The 23,018-nt window shown below is 32.3% G+C and overlaps 2 protein-coding genes across 8 annotated transcripts in view; both read left to right on the top strand.

Annotated features, from left to right (window-relative positions):
- The window catches only part of SENP7 (SUMO specific peptidase 7), a 128,000-nt gene extending 110,111 nt beyond the window's left edge, over positions 1-17,889 (top strand). For 6 of the 7 annotated variants that reach the window (XM_014562426.2, XM_032477974.1, XM_032477965.1 and 3 more), the window contains 12 exons: positions 43-222; positions 1,465-1,727; positions 3,369-3,502; positions 4,900-5,016; positions 8,384-8,506; positions 9,761-9,853; positions 10,499-10,623; positions 11,623-11,675; positions 13,000-13,043; positions 13,141-13,209; positions 13,862-14,012; positions 16,052-16,678. In XM_014562426.2, coding sequence (XP_014417912.2) covers positions 43-222; positions 1,465-1,727; positions 3,369-3,502; positions 4,900-5,016; positions 8,384-8,506; positions 9,761-9,853; positions 10,499-10,623; positions 11,623-11,675; positions 13,000-13,043; positions 13,141-13,209; positions 13,862-14,012; positions 16,052-16,189 — 1,490 coding nt within the window. In that variant the 3' untranslated portion in view covers positions 16,190-16,678. Of the gene's footprint in view, positions 1-42; positions 223-1,464; positions 1,728-3,368; positions 3,503-4,899; positions 5,017-8,383; positions 8,507-9,760; positions 9,854-10,498; positions 10,624-11,622; positions 11,676-12,999; positions 13,044-13,140; positions 13,210-13,861; positions 14,013-16,051 lie in introns of all 7 variants that reach the window. The other variant, XM_032477956.1, reaches the window with a different exon arrangement.
- Positions 17,890-20,029: 2,140 nt separating this feature from the next.
- The window catches only part of IMPG2 (interphotoreceptor matrix proteoglycan 2), a 65,243-nt gene continuing 62,254 nt past the window's right edge, over positions 20,030-23,018 (top strand). Inside the window, exons 1-2 of the mRNA XM_032477927.1 lie at positions 20,030-20,193; positions 20,699-20,950. Of these exons, the coding sequence (XP_032333818.1) occupies positions 20,109-20,193; positions 20,699-20,950 (337 nt within the window). The 5' untranslated portion in view covers positions 20,030-20,108. The remainder of the gene's footprint in view (positions 20,194-20,698; positions 20,951-23,018) is intronic.

The raw sequence follows: 23,018 nt of genomic DNA, 5'->3' as shown, positions 1-23,018 counted from the left end.
AATAGATTAATTTATTACTTTGTTATCTTTTATTTGTTTCAGTGTCTCTGCATGAGATTTCATTGCTAGTGGATACCACACATTTAAAGAGGTTTGGGTTATGGAAAAGTAAAGATAATGATCACAGTAAAAGAAGTCATGCTATCCTCTTTCTTTGGGTATCGTCAAATTATCTTCAAGAGATTCAGACCCAGTTAGAAAACTCTCTATTAAGCCAGCAATGTGAGTATAAAGATTTCTGAATTTCAGGATAATCTGAGAAGCCCTATAAATAAAGTAATTTTCTTCTAAAATAATTTAGTAGATATAATTATTTCATTGAACTAAAATTAAGTTCATTGAATTAAAGATAATCCCTTAATATATAGTGAGATAAATTATTTTATTCATGTAATTTCTCCTTATAATTTTACTCAACCAAGTGAAACTATCTTATAAAATGAAAGGACTACCTTATCTTTTAGTCAGTTGACATCCTTGGCTACCTGTCTTACGAGTTTCTTGCCCTTATTTTATAATGAAACGTGACAGAGCTAATCAGTAGCAAAGTTAAATAAAATACACAATTCTTTATCTTCAACATTTCCTTCAGTTTCTAAAAAAGAAAACTCAATTTACTTACATATCATTTTTCTAAGACTGGATTGAATACTTTTTTGTATGTTCTTATAACACTTACCGGTGTATGTATATATATATATACATACATACATACATATATACATCTTGAGATATTTCCCATCTCTGTTTAGTTTCCAGTTCTTAAGAAAGTCTGGTTTAGAATTGGATGAATCAAATTAGTAAGTTTCTTTCTTACCTCTTTAATCTCGCTATCATTTCCCCTCCTACTCCCTTGCACATTAAAGATATAAAGTAGTGATTGAAATTTTATACCTTTAAAAAATGTCTTGTTTTGCTGAACTAATTACTTCCAAATTAGTTGGGGAAATTCACATGATTAAATAGCAAAGAAGTTGGGAAAATACAGTGAGCCATTTATAAACATTATGCAGGGAGAGAATGTCATTTGAATCCACTGTTGAAATGATTGATGAGACAAAATGATTTTGAAGGAAGTATTTGAATAGAAATTTTTAGAAATTGGAATTAAAAAATTGATATATAGAAAAGACTAGAGAAAAATAATTGCTTAGTCATAATTTATTTATTTAGTTATACATTCAGTAACAAATATTTATTAGCACCTACTAAATTCTGGGTACTGGAGATACAGCAGTCAGTTCCATTGTGGAGTTTCCATTCTAATGCAGTAGCAGTCTAAAAATTGTGAGTTTTGGTTCCAGGTTACTAATGACCTGTTTTGGGATTTAATTTGCCTGAGTTATTAACTAACCTACAAAATAGTTTGTTGAGTTATATACCAACTTACTGTTATTAATAAATTATTTTAACTATAATCCCCTTGAAAAATACTACTGATAAAATTTCTTTTTTCTTTCATAGCAAAATCCACTGAATTCATTTTCCTTGAGCTACATAGTTTTATTTCACAAAGAGAAGAATTGAAATTGAAAGATATTATGACAGAAATAAGTACAACCAATGGAGAATTAGAGCTTTCTTATCCATTGTCTTGGGTTCAGGCACTTCCTTTATTTCAGAACCTCTCTTCAAAAGAAAGTTCTTTTATTCACTATTACTGTGCTTCAACTTGTTCTTTCCCTGCTGCTGCTGCTGAAGAAATGAAGATGAAATCAGTATCTCAGGTTAGCATATGATTAATGTAATTAATGAGGGGGAGGGAGGCAGTTTGGTAAAAATTCTTTAATTGAAATTAGGATGATTTCAGAATGCTGTATTTTGTCAAAAGGGCATAGGAACCAACCTAAAAGAACTCCCAATGTCAAAGCTAGATCATTTAGATCAACAAAATCAGTAATGATAGCATGTGATTATTACCAAAGAATAAGATGTACCCATGAATCTATATTGATAAAAATGAATGAATGAATGAATGAATAAAAAATAAATAGTAAATAGTGGGTAAGGGACAATTCTTTTGTTAGAAAAGTATTCCAATTAATAAATGTAAAAGGAATAAGAGAAATATAAAACCACTGCTAGGAAAATTATGATTGTTGCAGGTAAGGTCCATTGAGAGATGCTTAATTTAATGGGTGAAAACTTAAGGTGAGATAAGATATGTGCATAATCTCAGTCTCTCATCCCAAATATTTCAATTACAAGAAGGAAAATAAGTAGTAACTTTACAGTGGAGAAACATGGCAGACATCACCTTAACGCAAGTGATCAAAATTAACATTACCAGTAATGAGACGCATCGACATAACATACCTGTCATATCATGCATAGAGTAGAGTACATCACTTCCGTGGCATTCTTCTTAGTATTGTATAACCTCAATCTAATCATGAGAAAATCAGACAAGGCTAGTTACACAATAACTGACCAACAGTCAAAAAAATATCAAGGTCATGAAAGACATGGAAAAGACTGAAGAATTACAGGATCTTGAAACAGAAAAAATTTATTAGTGGAAAACCAGTAAAATCAGAATAAAGTGTATAATTTATAATATGAACACAACACCAACATTAATTTCTTACTTTTGATACTTGTACTATGGTTATATAAGATGTTATTATTAGGGGAATCTGGGAGAGGCTTGTCTGTTTTTTGCAATTCTTTTATAATCTAAAATTGTCTTGAAATAATAGTAAGTTAAAAAATTCTATGTTTTATTTTTATAGGAGGTTGGGAATATACATGTGGCTTGTATATCTCTGCCAAATACCTCTAGAAAGAAAAGTGTTTATTAAGTTTGTTGTGACCTGTGCCTGCATACACACACACTTACATGTGGCTTTGGTCTGGGGCTGATCTCTTATTTAAAAGGTCAATAGAAAGTTACATTAATGGAAGACAAGGTGTAAGACTTCACCACCATCTTTAATATAATGTCGTAAAAATTTTGCTTGGTAATTACATAGTATATATAAATTTGTATTTTTCCACTTAACAATAAAATATCAATTTATGATGTTATAAACTCTTTTTGGTCTCTCTTTTAAATTTTGTCCTACTATTTATTACCTCTTTTGTTTATTTTGAACAAAATGCACTGCTTTCAGATTCTAATTTAATTATAAAGCCCAGATCTGTAAGTAACACTTCAGGTTAAACTTTGGTCACTGTATGCACAGTATTGTTTGATCCAAAGTATTATTTTGTTTGGTTATATCTTTGTAGAAATTCTAAAAATATATATAACTCTTGGTATGTATTTCTTTTTGTCACATTTTCTCTTACAAGTCTAGGTTTTGACTTTGTTCTTTTGAGAGTTGATATGTATTTATAAGACCTTTTTCTTTGCCATTTTCTGTCAGCCCTCACATGCAGATACAGCCAAGCCTACTTACACCTTACTGCAGAAGCAAAGTAGTGGTTGCTACTCACTTTCTATTACATCTAATCCAGATGAAGAATGGCGAGAAGTCAGGCACACTGGACCTGTTCAGAAGTATGTACTGTGTCATATCCCGTTTGTAATAGGTGGGCAAATTAGTAGTTTTCATTCATGTTGTTGATTTTAAGTATTTTACCTTTTTAAAATGTTTTGACTTTCTTGCTGACAGTTAATAACAAATAATTATTAAAAAGTTAAAAGAAATTATTAAGAAAACAACCCATGCCATTTTGTTTCGTTTTATGTAAGTAAGTCAGAAATAGTAGCCAATATGTCAAATTTGGTAAGATTAAAGCATTTATTGAAAATATTCAAATAGCAATGTATGGTTTTTAGGAGTATATGTTCCATATCTGAATATATGATAGGAAAAATGAAATTGCTTGCTAAAGTGTGCTTCAGTTTAAGGTACTTTGGAGTTTAGCAGAACTTCCCTTTCAGATGTTGCTTCTTTGTTCACATTTTGCCTTTTATATGTCTTCTTTGGGTGGTAAGGCAGAATAAGGGAGTCTGTGCATTTGAGGGTGATTTCTAGTCCTTTATGTGATTCCTTTGTTAGGAAAAAAAAGTGAAATTATGAGATAGGAAAATAGCCAATAAGTTAGTAACTATTATATTAGCATTTAAAATTTTCACATATTATTTGATTTAGGTGCCATGGTTACCAAGATTAAATCAATTGCAGGTGATTCTACTTGAATCTTTCTAGTTCAAGAAGTACATATTATACTTTTATTATTGACTATATTTGTGCCATGAGTACCACGCTGTCTGTTCCAAGACTGTAGCCAGAATTCACAATTGCTTTGATTTCTGAGCTTTAAAAGAGAGTGCCAGAGGAAACATGCGTAATTCGTTGTCATCTTGTTTTTCATTTCTTTCTGGTTGTGTTGTAATTATTCATTTCCTTTTTGTTCTCTTGAGTTTTATATTGTAAGCACTTTGTTATGGGAAACTTGCCTCCTAAGCTCCAGTGTTATTTCTTCATTGCCCAGCTGCTGGTGTAGAGTAGCCATCAGTGGGAGAACATAATTTTTGACTGCTGGCTCTTTTGAATGGAAAGGAACCAGTCTTGGCATTGGGAAGTGGAACATAGGAAAATCTTCTATAGTTTATTACTTTGGTTTTTTGAATGTTAAAAATTGTACATAAGAGACACATCTTCAGTGATATTGTAACTGAATGTGAGATATAAACCAATTGATCAGACAAATTTAAGACTAGCCCATATGGGAAGAATTAGAAATTATAAGGTACTCACTGAGAGTACTATCAGTAGCTTGTGAAAATAAAGGAAGGAAAATATAATAGCTTGTATTCTGTCAAATATTTTTTACCTACACATTTTAGCTACTGAATACTTCTTCCCTGTTATTGTTCCATATAACAAATCTCTTTGATACTAGAATTTTCAATATTAATATATTTCAACTTTATTTTTACTTTTGAAGGTTGATTGTGTATCCTCCACCACCTACTAAAGGGGGTTTAGGAGTAACTAACGAAGATCTGGAGTGCTTAGAAGAAGGAGAGTTTCTTAATGATGTGATCATTGATTTCTACCTTAAGTAAGTACCAGTGATAAATGATCTCACTTGTTTTACAGGTTTTGATGTGAATCTTAAAGTGAATATCTTTATCTCTGAAGTGTTTTAACTCTAGCTAAAAATAACCTGCCAAAATACCAGATTTGAAAAATGTTTGCCTACCAAAGTTTTCTAGAGTTGACTAATTCAGTTTCATTCCTTTACTTCCCATAGATACTGTATACTTCAGAAGAGTTACTGTATTTTTGTTTTTGTTTTATTAATTGGCTTGTTTTTGATGGATAGCTCTTTGTCTTTTGTATTATTATATTATATTTGTATTACATAATTACAAATCACTTTGGGAACTGAAAAGAAGCAATTCTGTGTAGTTAGCTATTGTGTCTTAAAGCACTGTAAGAGTTAATGTCATTTTAAAAATCCATATCACTGTTCCATTAAAAATAATTTTCACTTTTTTTATAGCCAAGCTGAAGAAATATATAGGAAAGTTTTATAAACTTTCATGCAAAAGTGATTTGTCTCTAGCCCTCATGTTGTACTATATCCCTAGACCTACATTTCCAGCACTTCTTCAAGATGTCTCCTAATTATTTCACTGGCTCTTCCCAAACCAGTTTATTATCATCTTACTGCTGAAGAGGCCCTATTGTTTTACTAATAGTGCTATCCTTATTCGAGTCTCTTAGGCTCAGAATCTCAAATTATCATCTGCTCTTCATCTCAGACATTGTAGATTTAATTGCTAGAGGTTCTCTTTGGGTCTTTTTTATATCTTTCATGTCTCTAATTTTTTAAACATGTGGAGCATAATTATTATATAATAACTATTTTAATGTCCTTTTCTACTTGTTCTAGTATATGTGTTAGTCCTGGGTTGTTTCAATTGACTGTTTTCTCTCTTCATTATGAGTCTTTGTTTATTTGTTTTTTGCTTCTTTGAATGTCTGGTAATTTTTAAATTGGGTGCTGGGGTATTTTTTTATTCCTGTAAATATTCTTGAATTTTGTTTTGAAATACAGATTGTTTGGAAACAGCTTGATGATTTTAAGGGTCTTGCTTTTTAAGAGCTGTTAGGTGAGACCAACAAGTTAATCCCTGCCACTGAGGAAAGACCCTTCTGAGTGCTCTACTCAGTGCTTCATGAATTACAAGGTTTTCCAGACTGGCTAGTAGGAACAGGCACCATTCCTGCAGCCTGTGTGAATGGTGGGTACCATTCCCTCTAATTTTTTCAGGTAGTTCTTTTCCTCAGCCTTGGACATTTTCTTTATATACATGCAATGATCAGTATTCTGCTAAATCCTAGAGGAGGACTCTGCAAATGTCTGGAGTTCTCTCTCTATACTGCTTTTTCTTTTCCAATATTCTGATCTGCAAGCTCCCACTGCCTTCTTCTCTTCTGACTCTCAGCATCTCCTCCGCTCTGGGAGCCTGTCAGGCTCCACCTGGGTTGTCCCTTCCTGTGCTGCAGCCTGGAAACTTGTCAAGGCAGTAAGCTGGAGCAATTATGGACCTCTCCATTTCTCAAGGGGTCACTGTTCTTTGTTATATCATACCCACTATTTTGAAAACTATTGTTTCATTTATTTTGTCCAGTTTTCTACTTGTTTCAAACAGGAGTGTAAATCTGGTCCCTATTGTTCCATCTTGGCTGGGAGTGAAGTCTGTTATCATTGACTCTTCACCCTCCCCTCTCTACATACTCAGTTGCCTGAGTGGTAGATTCTGTCTAATTCATTTATTTGCTTTATTTTCTCATCATGATATTTTTAGTACTATGCATCTTACCTAAATTGTTATTCTTCACTCATCTCCTATATCCTTTGTCTCTATTTTCTGATCTGTTACATATATTATTACCACTATTATTATTCTTGAACTGCTCTGTAAGATGCAATTCCCACTAGAAACATTTAGTAATTTCTTATTACTCATCAAAATGAGCTCAAACATAGGCATTTGAGTGTCTTGATAATATGACAATAATCGGTCTTTCAGCTAATAACCCTATGCATATGACATAGTCCAGCAAAATTTAATTATAAATAGTTTATTAAACAAAGCCCATTCTTATTCACTCTTCTGCCTTAATGCCCTGTTTTTCTTGCTTCTTGCAATACTCTCCTCTTTATCATAACCTGTTGAAGTTTTATTCCTCTTTCAGGATTCCTTGGAAGTGTTACCTTCTTGAAACTTCCTGATCCTAAATAGATATTAACTGTCATAATACTTCATTTGCATCTCTTTTATGGTGCTTATAATATTTTGCTTTATTTTAAAGTTATTTGGTGGCATTATGATTATTCTCTTTCTAAAGGTTAAACATCTTACTTATTTTTGTATCCCTGTAATAGTGTCACATTTATATTTTGTGAGATGAAATGGATCATCTTTGCTGTTAATGTTAGGTTTTATTGGAATTAACTAACAAAATTTTATTTCTAATTCAGTTCTAATAGTATTTTCCTATACTTTCTCTTCACTAAACTTTCTGTATCTCTGTCTTATTGACTTCTTTTCAGAGAGGATTCTAACTTTTTAAAACCTCTCTTCTGTTTATTGTTTAAATTGATGAATAACTTTCAAGTAGTGAAGTGCATAAATTTTAAGTGTGCAGCTCATGAATGCTCATTTATGTGTGCACTCATGTTATCATCATCCAGATCAAGATAAAGAACACTTGTAGCACAGCAAAATCATTCTTCGTGTTTCCTTCCACATAGAATACCCTCCCCACAACTACATTAAAAAAATTCAAGTTGTGTTTGTTTTTTATGCTTTTTTCTAAAAAAAAAAGCAATTACAAGATCATTTTTGAACCTTTATAAACTATTAAGAATAGCAGTTACCTGATTTTGAAGGGCTTAATTATTAAGTGATTAAATTATAACCTTATATTGAAGAGCTGTTTTAGTATAGAAATGGATTAAGGATTTAGAAATTAGTTATGTCTCAGTTGTTAAAGTTTCTCTAGTTTTATTTAGGAGTGTCATAGTTTCAATTTTATATTTGATTGTGTGATTATTTGATTAATATTTCCTCGTACCCTCGCTTTTTTGTATTGTAAGCTCTATGGAGGCAGGTGCTTTTTTTTTTTGTCCCCTCTTATTCTGTGTCTCTAGTGTAAATGTGGTGCTTGGCACATGTTAGGAATTTGTTAAATAATTGTTGAGTGAATGAGTGAGTAAATGGAAAATTTCTTCTTCAACTGACCTTAATAGAAGGTGATGTAACTAAAGAACAAAAAATGCGAAAATCAGAGCAAATTACAAGATTGTTTTGACTTTGGACAAAAAGTGAAGATTTTCAGAACACATAAGATAATTGGAGGAAGACCAAGTAAAATCTAAAAATAACTTACTTTAAGGTGTTGCTACTTTACAGGTATCTTATATTGGAGAAGGCATCTGATGAACTTGTTGAACGAAGTCACATTTTTAGTAGCTTTTTCTATAAATGCTTGACGAGAAAGGAAAATAATTTAACAGAAGATAATCCAAATCTTTCGTAAGTCAGTCTTCTAATGTATTTAAATTTTAAGAGGAAAACAGTGTTTTGACGCTCCTAGTGAAATAATGTCTTACATTACTTCCCAGAGTGAGTGAGCAGAATTACCACTTGTGCAGATCTTGGGCCAGTTTGCTCTGGGAGACGTTTCTCACCCTTCTGTTCTGTTCCCTATCACAGGGAGGCTGACTCTTGCAGGTTGCTTTTCCAGTTGCATGTTCTGTGGGGGACACTGAGGTTGGAGGGCAAGGAAAGAAGCAGCCAGGATGTTTTCTACTGTACCATCTTTGCCTTGGCAGTTACTCTGGTAGTGGTTCTGTTTCTGCTCTGGGTCTGTCTTGCACCGGACGGACCTGGTAGAGCTCCAGCTTCCATCTGGAGGTGCTGCTTCTTCACTTTGCCCTTCAGCATAAAGTGTAGCATTGTCCTACTATGCTAATCTCTGGTTGCCTCCCTGGTTGCCTTTTTTGGCTTTGCACTTTTTTATCACCACTGAAGCCAATTCTTTGCATTACATTTTATCTGTCTTAAATACATAGGGTGGTGTATGTTTTCTTGGTCACACCCTTACTGACATACTACTATTTAATTAAACTGATTTAACAGTGCACAAAATACCATATTTGTCCTCATAATTTAGCTGAATTTCTGTCCAAGTATTTTTTGATTAATTCTAAAACCTATAGAGCGGTGGCTAGGGATGGGCATGGAGGAGGAAGGAGTAGATTTTGTAGCTTAAATAGCACTGACTCAGACAGCTGTGAGCATGGAACTGCTTCATCCCTCCCCCACCCTAACAATCCGTGTGATAATCTCTACAGAAGAACCCTGATAAAATTAAGGGGTTTTGTTTTTTAAAAAGTTAACATAAACTTTTGTCTACCACTTTACAAGGTACATTTTTGTACATTATTTCTTCCCATAACAATGTTTTTAGATATATAGGGCATTTTTCAGTTGAGGAAGCAGGGCAATAAAGATTGGCAGAACTCTGGTGAGTGACAGAACAGGCTGGTACTGAAATCTTTATCTTTTAACTTCTAACCCAGAGATGTTTTCATTGTGCTGGACTAAAAATAGCCAGGAGTTAATAAAAGGAGATAATTTTCTAGTCCATTAAATATTATATCTTGAAGAAGATGATTAAATAAGCTAAAACTAGCATTTTTCAGTGTATAAAATGGACTCTTGAAAACCTTATCTTAAAATTTTAATTTTTTGTATACCAAATATATCTATCTTTTACATTTCTAGAATGGCTCAGAGAAGACATAAAAGAGTAAGAACATGGACTCGTCACATAAACATCTTTAATAAAGATTATATCTTTGTGCCTGTAAATGAGTCGTAAGTATTTCAGATTACTTAAAAACAAAATCACAGACAGTGCAGAAAAAATATTTTGTGCATTTTTAGATTAATAAGCAATAAAAAGTGTGGATATATAAACTTAGGTGTTATTTTTAATTTTTTCTAAAGAAGTAGCTAAAATAATGAGTTTATTTATCTTAGATTTTGGTTTGATGGTATTTATATTATAAATAGTGAAAAAATTAAAATGATAGTTGCCCACAAGACTATAATGACTGAGACATTGAATTTTTGGTTGGGGGTACTCAAGAAAAGATTTTGAAGACAAAAGATCAGAGTGTTTTAGGAAGAATCTTCAAATGCTTATGAGAACAAGCTCTTTACGCACCAATAGAAAGAAGGTGATGCTATAAGTCTATTTATTAAACCAGATCTTTAACAGGACACACCAATTATATGAAAGTAAATTAGTTTGAATTACTCAGATTTTACTCTAAGAAGGCTTACTACTTTTTAAATTAGTTTGGAATGTGTGTTCTGTATTATATCAGATATTAGAATGGACTTCGTCAAAATAGATAAGAAGTTTATCATACCCACCTTCTCAGCTATAGTTCTTGAACTTATTCTTCTAGGTTGTTTAGATTTTGTGTTATTAAGAACTTATTTCTTTTTCAACAGGTCTCACTGGTATCTTGCAGTCATTTGTTTTCCATGGTTAGAAGAAGCTGTGTATGAAGATTTTCCACAAACTATATCCCAGCACTCCCAGGCTCAGCAATCCCAACATGACAATAAAACAATAGGTGATAAACTTAGCATAGATGGTGTTTTTAATAATGATAGTAACAGTAAAATGAATGTAGCAAACAATATGAAGTTAACAGATAGTATAGTTATTTATTATCATTAAACATATTAGAAGAAATAGTGTCTGAAATTTTCATGATAGATGCCCAGACTCATGTATAGACAAAATGTAATTCTCAAGTTATACTGTTAGATCAGGTTTTATCATAGTACTTTTTATAGTATCATCTTGCTAATGTGCCTAACAATTCATGCTGTGAATCTTCAGGCATAGCTTGAAATCTCCTGTTTTTTCTTTTTCTTAATATAAATGAGCACAATTCTTGTTGACACTAGTAATTGGGCTAGGTAGTATCAGGTCTCTTATAATTCTTCCATGATTTTTCTTACATTAATGAAGTAAGCAAATGAAGCAAACCCAATCTTAATGAAGTAAGCAAACAGAAAACAAATCAAAATTATATTTTATAGCTGTAGTCTAAGTGGTAAGCAAATTAATAATAGCCATAACTCTTCATAACTGGCCAAAACCTTTCTCTAGTGGGGAAGGAAGAAAAACCAATAAAAGAGCAGATTATTTTCAATTTTGTTTAATCCTCTTGTGCTTCAAAAGTATATTTTTGCAACCCTCTGTGATCATAGTTTAGAAGAATTATTACTAGGCAAATTAAGAATCCTCCACAATTAAACACTAGGGATTTTGATCATTGAGCAGTCTTTGAAGACTGTCTTTTTATAGGAAACTGGCCCAGCTAACTGGCAGTTCAGGTTTTGGCTCTGGGCTTTATGTATTGTCTGATGACAGCTATCCATGATCAGTTTTCTGTGTTAATTGAATTTTTCATAACATTAACCATGAAAAATAACTAAATAGATTCCGGGTATTTTTTCCCTTTATTTACTGCTATGCATACAAATTTCAGTTTAAGCTTATCTAAATGCTTTGTATTATACATAAAATTATCACACATAACTGCTTTGTTGTTCCTAACTAGATAATGATCTACATACTACTTCAGCACTGTCCTTGGGTACGGAGGATTCCCAAGTAAGTGTGTTTTTTATAGATGTAAAGGAAGGAAAACTCATAAATATAATAATATTATCTGTAAAACAAGGCATAGCTAAGTGAGCTATGATGGATATTGGTGGACCATAATTAAATTGTGCTGTTTTATGATCCTTTGATGTATTTTGTTGGGATAGGAAAGAGAACAAGAGAAATTATCATTCTTCTTGCGTCTGTTTAGCTTACTTTAACTCTCTAGGTTTGTTTATTTACTAGTTTATCTGATCTTGATTGGCTACTTTTCCAATTTCTATAGAAAAATGTACATTATTCTTCATTAAGTCAGAATTTCTTGTGCTTAGAGTAATTAATAACCTATGTTTTATATTCAACATTCTATTATTGTGAATTGTTGGTGAAAATTATTCAAAGTAGACTCATGGTCAATCCATATGACTCCTGAGGCTAAGATAGTTACTGTTAACTTCTCTTTAAATAGACCTCCAAACTGGTATTCATGGTCTAGATTTCATTGTTCTTGATTAGGTAGCCACATACTTTTTTTTTTTTTTTTTTTTTTAATAAATACAGGCAGCAGCAGCAGCCTCCTTGGCCCAGGCCTGTGTCTTTACTGTCACTGGAATAGGGTGGGCAGAAGGAAGGTGGTTTCCTTTTCTGCTGTCACAGTGGCAGAATAAGGGAGTTCCTTCTTGCTCCCAGAGCCAGGTTTCCCAGACTGAGTTCCTTGGAACACTTATTCTGAGATGCAGTTTATGATAACAAGAATTCTAAGGTCAGTTAAGTTGAGTAGGCCCTGTGTCCTATTCCTCTTAGAGATTCACTGTTATATTAGAATAATATAGGTAGTGAGAAGTTCCACACTGAAGAAAATTTGATCTATTCTCAAATTTATCAAAATTAACAAAATAACCCATCTCTTGTCCCTTAATACGTATTAATACTCTGCTTCTTATGTTTCAAGGGGAAGCAGCCTGTCTCTACTGACATTGTATATTAAGAGAATATGTATAAGGACAGGTTAAATTAACATGTTTATCTTTGCTAAGATGGCAAGTCTGAATGGAAGCAATTCAAGTTCCATGTTGTGTTTTAGGCCATATTAAAGCTCCATAACTTATTGAGGCCACATGTAAAAGTATATAAACTATTGTTTCACCAGTATAAGAACATAAATCAAAAAATTTTTGAAAAATGATGTTGGCTTACTTCAGTTGATGAAAAGAACTCTAATATTTGAAATTTTAATTTCATAGTTGTTAGAAATATTTTAAAGAGTAACTGAGTATTGTAAAGTCATAAACTAGCTTTAATTGTAAAGTCATAAAAATTCATGTTATTTTAGAGTCCTGAGATGAATACATCAGTACCAAAGAAAATGTGTAAAAGGTAGGTACATGCTATAATAATACAGTTTTTTTCAGATATTTAGGTTTACTTTCTATGCACATATGTCCATATTGATTTCTTCTTTTACTTTTCATAGGCCGTGTATTCTCATTCTAGACTCCTTAAAAGCTGCTTCTATACAAAACACAGTTCAGAATTTACGAGAGTAAGTAATGACAATTTTACTAAAATCTCAATAATTATTAGGTTACCTTAAGAATTACTGAAAAGATTATGTCAGGAATTATATTTTATTATGTGTTTAGATGAGGCCTATAAATAATTAATAATAAATATCACCATTATGTCTTAATCTTCAAGTATTAAAATGTTTCTCAAGGATAAATTAAAAGTAAATTTAGAACTTGTAGTTATAATTGAACAAAAGCATAGTTTTACAACAGCATTGCAACTATTAGTGGTTATCAAAAGTAATGCTTTAACAAGAAGTAAGAACTCTTACATTCTTATCATGTGTGTTTGTAATTTTAAAATTTACTGTAGGATATGGAAAAAGCTACCAACTAAAGTTTAAAAATAATTTGTTAAATTACTTTGTAATATAAGTTATTTATGTATATGAGTTATGAAAGTTGAGTTGTTGAAAAAATCTAGCTTTTATTTTGAAACTCAGGTGATTTTCTTTAAAGTAGCACTTTTGAAGCCTCACATATTATAATTTGTACTGTTAAAGTTTAGTCTGGCAGTGTGTCTGGAGGCAACATATTTGGCAGCAAATGTTTTTTGATCTTTGTGAAAGTGTTACATAATAGTAAAGAAATTTCTACTCAAGTCACTCTACTTTTTGATGATTTAAGGTATTTAGAGGTAGAGTGGGAAGTTAAACGAAAAACTCATCGTGAATTCAGCAAAACAAACATGGTGGACCTGTGCCCTAAAGTTCCTAAACAAGATAATAGCAGTGATTGTGGGGTATATTTACTTCAATATGTGGAAAGCTTCTTTAAGGTATGTAAAGATATAAATATGTTCTAAATTCACAATTATCAGCATATAATCACAAAATTACTGGGCAAGCAAAGAAGCAGGAAAATGTTACAGGTTATCAGAGGGAGAAAAAAGGCATAGAACTGCATACAACCCAGATACTGGGATTAGCCAAATAAGAACTTAAAAATTATATGATTAATATGTTAGAGAAAATAGTCAAAGATAAACAAAATGTGTGAAATGAAATCTGCTAAGAAAAATCAAGTGGGCCGAAAATGCATAATGATATATCTGAAATTAAGAACTTACTGGATGGATTTAACAGTCCACTGAATACAGCAGAAGATAGGATTAGGGAATTTAAAAAAAGGACTAAAGGTATCTCACTGTAGCTCAGACAGGGAAAAGAATGTAAAGAAGAGAACAGAGCATAAGAGATAAGTGTGATACAGTCAAAAAGTCTAATTTATATGTAATTGGAGTCCCAGGAGGATTGGGGAGTGGGGTGGAGAGACAGAATGAAGCAGATACATATTTGAAGAAGAATTTTCAAAACTAAAAACTTGTGTATTCAAGAAGTTGAGAAAACCTTAAACTACATAAGTACAGTGACAAGTATGGGTATTATTATCCAGCTTATCAGAGACTCTATAGGAACTGTAGCAACATTTAAAAGAGATATTAAATAGCAAGGGATCACCCTTTGCTTTTTGAGCTGTTAGCTCATTACTTCAGTCATTACCAATATTATTTATGGAGATGAGTATAAGGCTTGTTTGGAGAATCCTTAAAGGTGCTTTCAAAGCATAAAGGTTACAGTATGCAGTTACAACTTCTTGTATAATTGGGGAGGATTGATAATATATAGTAGACGATGGTACACATTATGAAAAACCATTCAACATGTTACATTGTTATTGTTGTTTTCCTTTTTTATTCCTACACTGGAACTTCATTATACGGTGACAGTTCTGGTCTTCTAATACTCTTTCCGAAGAGATTTGCTTTTGTTTTTAGGATATCCAAAGTGCTTTATTACATAACATATTATGAGTCTGTTACATAATTCTACTTTATGTGTAGCTTTAGTCTGTAGAACTTCTAGTGTAGGTTGCAGCACTGTTTAATGAAGATTCCTTGGTGGAGGGGAATATATTTGTACAAATATATTTGTACACTAATGTGACAGCATAGGTTGAAGAAAATAGATTTCAGGTTGACCACTCAAAACCTGTGGAACTTTGTAACTTGACCTTAACAAAAACAGTATTAATTCTAATAAAAATACTTGCAGAGTTAAATCTCCACATTTGCTCCTAGAATCACAGTCAGTCCATCACTTCAACTTTATACCCTGGGACTCTTAATTTCTTCTTCAAGATGTAAGTCCTTCTTACATATGGCTTCTAATAGTTTCATCAAATTTATGAACATGATCTAGGGGAAGCCTTCTTCAGCAGTTATTTATTCTTTAAAACACAGGCAGAAATGTCTTTGTAGTTGGAACTTGCAACTTCATTGATCAGTTTAATACAATGGAAAATGTAGCAGTTCTTGAAGCCATTTAATTGGCTGTTTCTTGCACTAAAAGACGGTACTTCTGCAGGATTTTCTGTTTTTTTATCTGAGACTCTTCATTTACTGCTAAGGCTTTCTCTTTTAATAGTTTCAAAATATTAACATTTTGGAAAAAATCGTGTTCAAACCAACTGGACTTCTGCATTGTGCTGCATTATTCTCTGTTTATCAATTCCGTTTGCACTAATTCATAATTCACTTAAACATGCATTGTAGCAAAACAGATGGTATTTATTTTTGATGTTCAAAAGTTAGCAATTTAGTGAAATATTCTGAAGTTGATTGTGGTGATGGTTGCACAATTCTGTGAATATACTGAAAATCATTCAACTGAGTAGGAGAATTGTATGGTATGTGAATTATATCTCAGTAAAGCTGTTATTTAATAAGTTAGCAATTTCTCATCTCTTACAAAAATGAAATTAAAACAAATTTGAATTATAATGCTAAAGTGATTGTATTGTCTTTTCTCTCATTAGGATCCTATTGTTAACTTTGAACTTCCAATTCATTTGGAGAAATGGTTTCCTCGTCATGTGATAAAGACCAAACGGGAAGATATTCGAGAGCTCATTTTGAAACTTCATTTACAGCAACAGAAGGGCAGCAATAGCTAGTTAATCTGTACAAACATGACACAGATGCTCTATACGATTACTGGAAAGCCGCTTACCAGCATTTGTGTTAGCCAGCTCACAGAGAAGAAGATAACTTGTAGTAGTTTTATAAGTCATTGTACATTATTTAAAATATATAAGATATATTATTAGAATTGTCGGGATCGTGTAGATGGGATGGAAATAGGGGTGATATAGAGAAACTTATTAGAAATTAAAATTTCATAAATATTTGATATTTTTCTGATTAAATATGCTTGGATTATGCAATAGCGTATGTAATGTGGGAATGTTTTTGTAGATAAGAAAACTATGTGATCTGTACTTCCACATAACTGGGAGTTGAAGGGAGGTAGGTCCTCCCTGGTGCCAGCCCCAGTGCTTGTCAAATTTGACAAGTCACATTATATTGTAATTCTGTTCTTTGCAACTCAAGCATGCAGTATGAATACTGTGTATTTTTTTAAAAAGAATTTTAGTATCAAGGCTTCAGAAAATGCCATTTACGGCATCCCTTCTGTATAGTGTAAGAGAAGACATTATGTTAGGAAGGTAATAAAAATGCACTCTTTCAAAGCGCAGCTTATTTTTCTCAGTTGCTAAATGGAACCGTCACTCTGCTCTAATTGTTATTTGTTTTCCATTTCTTTTGATGTCATGTGTGGGGATCTGAGAGTTTAGTTCATTCAGAGTGAAATTCGGACACAAAGAATTTAGCTATCCAAAATAGGTTTTTAAAACTGTATATGTAGTTCAGCTTAGTTTATTTGAGGTATAGCTATATAAAAATTGAATCCTATCCTATTCTGGTACCCAGAATATATGTACACAGTTTCTTTTAAGTATAGAAGATAAAATTAGTGTTTTCATAACTTTAATTAAAAACTCCTCAAAGTCTTATTTATTGTTAGAGCTAAATATATAATTTTATCGCTCCACTTACCCACTATTCATCTGCAAAAGCCAGATTGCTCTCATTGCTTTTAAAATTTAAATCATAACTTTTAGAGATCTGTGATCCTCGTGGAGCAGAGTTTTTATTAAATGTTCAGGTAACAGTTCTGAATTGATGTGATGATGGTGGTATTTCATGTGATTAAACGCTTCACAGCCTCCTTATGCTGTCAGGAATACTTTGAGAGGATGATTATATTGTATTTTCTCAGACAATAAAAATGGTTTTTAATTATATTTTAATGTTCTGCTTAAAGCATCTCTTGGATTTACATTCTGTTTAAAGCATCTCTTGTATGTAGAGCAATGAAGCAAAGGCAATTTAAGATGAGGCTAAAAGTCGGAACATTTTATTTAAAAATTATGTGAATTGAAGTTGTGAGTTAAGCCTAGTGTCCTTAAGTTTCTGTTAATCCTGTCACCATCTTTATATTGTTAAAGATGTTTGTCCTTTGGAGATTTCTTATAAAGGTGGTTATAATTACATATTTCATTCCCAATTTGTGTGTGTGTGGGAGGGGACTTTTTTAGATTACTATTAATTATTTTGTATATCTAATTTTGGGAAAACAAGTATATAATACATTTTCTTGTGACTTCTTAACTTCTTTTGTTTGTATGTTTTTCAAAGATACCACTGTCCTTTATCATGTTTTGAAGATTGTTTAAAACTCATTTTCCTAAATTAATGTGGAAATAATACTTTGAGAATATCAACATTTTATATTAAACATGTTTTTAATTCATTAAATTGAGGTGTAATTTTTTTCTTAAAAAATGTAAGCCATTCATAGAGATAAATTTTAAATTGTATTATTCTCAGTGCCATCATATAATTGATGCTTAGATTAATTTTTCTTCCTGTTTTAGCAGACATATAGTTAATTTGATTGTCAGTCCAGGGAACATTTTTGAGCATCTACTACTAGCAGGCAGCGTACTAGGTAGAAAAAATTGAAGGGCAGCTCTTATTCCTAAGTCATTTATAGTCTGATGGGAGAAGTGGACGTATGAACAGTTTTAATAGTCCCTGTTAAAAACAATCATAGAGTTTCTTTGGGAGCACAGGAGTGTGTTCAGCCTGGGATGTGTGTGTGTGTGTGTCTGTGTGTGTCTGTGTGTGCGTGCGTGTTTGTGTTAGTGAGAGGTGGTAGATAATAAGAGGGTTGTCAGTGGACAGGGAAAGCCCTCTTAGAGAAGATAACACTATTTTTGTTTTGCAACACTTGGGGTAAGGAAAGTGGCAGCTCTTTTTTTTTTTATTTTTAAAGTCATAATCCAATCACTTAACTAGGATTTAGAAGTTGAATACCTCTAAAAATCAGCTTTTTTGTTTTTTTGTTTTTTATTTTAGGGGGAAAAGAGGTCTAGACTTGTCATACAGAGCCCTTTCTAATCTGATTCAAAATTACGTTCTATTCTCATCTTTCCACCATCACCTACTTTTTAGTCACGTAAGATTATTCATTTACACTTTAATTACTTTTGGCTTAACTCCAAGCTTAAGCCCTTTCTTAATAGGAAATTATCTTAGGTTTTCCTTCTTTCAATACTATTTCTTTGGAGGAATACTGAGCTAGAATAAATGTTAGTTGTATTCAATATTTTTTTTTCTATCATGAAAGTGACCTCTAATTGTTGAACTGTCTGGATTGGGAGAACTATGAGTAGACATGCATACCCTGAAGGCCTTCTTGACCAGAACATAATACTCTTGGAAAACATGTATCCTTGCTTCCCTCTGTAGTTTCTTGTAACTAAGCTTGTCCTTATGGAAATCTGGAAACTTTGCCATGGGGCTGTTTAAAGTCATGGTTCTATGTGTATGAGGCTTCTTTATGTTGGAGTGGTCTGTACCCACCCAGGTGGTCTCTTCTCTGATAACTGAGTTTGCTGTTTTGGGGACTGGAGAAATCAGGGTCAGGACTATTTAAGATTCTGAAGAGGAATGTGCTTTAGATCTTTACAAAAAAATTTTTTTTTCACCAGAGAACTTTGCCAGAGATACGTAAGATAGAGATTTATTGCTATTTCATAGTAAATCCTAGCTCCCACGGGGATTGTGACCAATTTTATTTGCTTTTTACTAGGTTTATTTGATAAAGATAACTGTGAAAAATTTTTATCTGGTCTCCTATTGCGGTAAAGGATATCCTTTCTTGGTTAGGTGTTCCTCATGTAGATAAACACACTGGGCCTCATGCTTAATAGCAAATTAAGCAACAAAGTTATTATCACATAGCTATCATTCATATTGTGTGCTTAGTGTGTGCTAGGTACTATTCTAAGTGTTTTCTGTGTGTTAACAAATTTAATCCTCACAACATCTCTATCATGAGTTAGGTTTACTATTGCTATCCTATTTTATAGATAAGGAGACATAGTAGTTTTAGTGAAAGGTGTTCAATTTTTTTTTTAATTAAGGAGGGAAATTTACAAGACAGTAGCTTTCTTACAAAGAGAAACAACTTTGTTTGTATGTAGCTCTGTATTTCTGATGTAGATATAGTCATTCTGGCCTTTTTATGCTTACAAATCGTAGTTGTGGAAGAACCCGGAGAATATGTGAATCTGTCAGGTATGACTAGCAGATTGAGACAAATTGTAAAACAGTGAGTTACATGTGAAACATTATTTTTAACTGGACGGACTGCTTGTTAAAGGCAAGGAGAGTGTTGGTAAAGAGCTTAGCTGGCTAGATTAGAATAAAGAAATTGTCTCCTCCCATCTGTCCTAATTAGCTTATCTTTCCTGCTTTCAAAGCATGCTGGTCAGTTCAGAAAAGAAGTGAGAGATACTTTGAAAGGGTACCATTTTTATTTTGCTAATTTATAATGATTTTGGAATGGTTGTCAGTTCTCAAACTTTTAAATGTTAGACCTTTTCTGTAACAATTTATTTGAAGGTTCAAATCTTTGGGACTCAGTTAAGGATTTTGGCCTCTCCTCATCTGATTTTGGCTCAAATGATTATGTTTCCTCATTTTGAGAAGATTTATCTGGGTATTTTGATATTTGTCCTGATAGAAGGAAACCTTCCATCATTAACAGGTATTTAAAAATCTACATTATTTTATCTTTCTTTATATCTGTAGTATATTCTCTCTAAAAATAACATTATTTGATATGACTGCTGTAAGAAATTTAATCAAATATTACTCTAGTAGTCTTTGATATTGCTTTGTTTAAACTTTTATAATTTCTCCTGTCGGTTCAATACCCAGTACCTCCATTAAAAAAATAATAATCTCTCCAGTAATTTTGGTTTTCTTCTTCATTAGTAATTCCTATTTCAGACCTTCCTTCCTCTTATTTCATATGTTGAAATTGTATGTATACTTGATTTCAATAAATAATAGTCTTGAAGTAAAGGAGTAGGAATTAAATGGAGAAAAGATTAAATGCTTCAGTCCACCCCTCCTCAGGCACACATGTTTATAATTTGAGCATTGAGTTCAAAATCCAAACGTGGCACAGATGTCAGTTTTTCTTTGTTACCTTTCATACTGTATCTTCTTCTGTCATCAGAGGCTTTATTTATGCTTTCACTCTGTAGCGCAAACCTACTTATCTTTAGAAGAGATTCAAGAACCCAAGAGTGCAGTTTCTTTTCTCCTGACGGACTCAGAATCCACAGACTCTTCTTTACCTTCCGAAAAGAAACAACCTCTGGATCACAGGGAAACTGAGAGACAGTGGTTGCTCAGAAGAAGGCGATCTACTCTGTTTCCTAATGGTGTGAAAACGTGCCCAGAAGAAAGTGTTACTGAGGCTGTGGCAAACCATGTGAAATATTTTAAAGTCCGAGGTAAGCAAACAACCAAACCCTTAGGCTCCATGGTGAAATTCAAACGTAGTTCTAACACAATTGTATCTCATTATAATTCAAAATTTGTGATACTTTGGACAGAGACTGAGCCAAATATTATCTTTCTACCAGCCATGGAAAAAGGACTTGCTAAAAGTATGGTATTTATATAGCTTCAGAGGAAAATTTACATTATTTTAAGAGAGTAAATGGTTTATATCTTTGAAGCACTTCAAAAATACTAATTTATGATACTGGATAAATTAATTATAATCTTAACTTCTACATTATGGTAATTTTCCTAAATATACCCACAAAATATGTTTAATGAGATATACTTACCTATTTGACTAGCTATTTTACATACATGAAAATATGATCAGTTTCTATATTTTATAGTTTTTCCATTCTGTAAATTCATGCCGATTACTCTCAAGTTGGTGCACACAAAACTTCTTACATCTAAAATGGTGGCACTTCTCACAATAGACCCTGAAGCAATAGAACTAAGATTTTATTTTATTTCTAATTAAACAGTGTTATCCTTGATCTCGTACCTTTTTATTATGTTAATTCATTCTCTTTTCCTTATATTTACTAACCAGAATTGCTTAATTGATCGTAATATGTCCCTTAAATGTTTGAAGGATTCCCAAACTTTGCTTTTTGCTGCTCAAGAGCCAATAAAAAGCCATAATATGGGCAGGGGGAGGTTATAGCTCAAGTGACAGAGTGTATGCTTAGCATGCACAAGGTCCAGGGTTCAATCCCCAGTACCTCCTCCAAAAATAAATAAACTTAAATATCTCCCCCTCCTGCCAAAATAAAAAATAATTAAATAATATACTAAGAAATAAAATATTTAAAAAATTAAAAAGCCATAATATGGATATGATACTAGTAAACTAAAGTTGATATAGATGATGAAATGATAGTGAAATCAGGCTTATTCATTCATGCATCTGTTCAACCAATGTTATTAATCAGTTACCCTCAATCTGAGCTGCTACTCTGTCTTCTTTATTTTCCTCCAGCTTGTCCTTTCTGTCCTTCTCCCTCACCAAAGCAAGTGGTTTTAAAATAAAAAAATTAATGTGAGCTATTACATATATTTATATATTTGACTTTTAAAAGTGACACAATATATTAGAAGTGTATTTATATTTGGAGTGTATTTATATCTCTTGGTTGTATTTTGGGGCTATCAAACTTACTAAGCAGTAAACTTTTCTTTTACTTTTTAAATGGAAACCCATTGACATGGCCTTTTATGTATAGAGCATATGCCAGAAGTGGCAAATTCCAAGGAGAGTGGGAAGAAAATAAAGGATCTGAAGAGGAATGAGAATGACAATTTGTAGTTTATCAAAATACTTCTACTACATAGATTTTTACTTAATGTTACTTTAGAATAGGTTAGAATATCTAGATAGCTGCTGGCTAAATAATGAAGAGGAAATAACCAATCATTTAAGGAGTATGATTATGCCTTTTAATTGCTTTGCCCTTGTGTTTATAAATAAGTACCGCACGCTAACTGATTGTGCAACCGGAGCTCCCTTGTGTTTATAAATTCAAGAGATACTATTGAAAAAGAAGCCAACAAAAAGAAAAATAAAGCATTCCTAGAGTAACTGACTTTAAAATACAGGTCCTATGAATGAGACTATTGGAAAGGGACCTCATAAAGCTAAAATGGTTGGCACAGCACATCAAGATTTTAACAATGTTGATTTAGCTATTACTGTTATGTTTAAAGAGTAAGTATTTTATTTGTTATGTTTTTGAAAAGTGGGAAAAATGAATATTTCCACATATGTCTTGATTTTGAAGAGAAATTGGCTTATGCCCTTAGAACCAACTGTCTGGAGATTGGAGGGAGTCCAACCAAGGATCTTTGCTCTTTCCATCAACTTCATTCATTCATGGTTTGCCTAGTTTTTCCTTCATAGATAATTTGGTATCAGTTGCTAGTTAAAATAACAAATTTGAAAAATAGCTCCATTTAAGCAAGAAATAACTGCATTTAATTTAATGATTTGTAAAATTAAACATATTTAGGCTGCTT

Source organism: Camelus ferus, chromosome 1 (assembly GCF_009834535.1).
Source record: "Camelus ferus isolate YT-003-E chromosome 1, BCGSAC_Cfer_1.0, whole genome shotgun sequence".
Classification (NCBI taxonomy): Eukaryota; Metazoa; Chordata; class Mammalia; order Artiodactyla; family Camelidae; genus Camelus; species Camelus ferus.
Note: the sequence above shows the minus strand (reverse complement) of the source record. Positions and strands in the feature narration are given on the sequence as shown.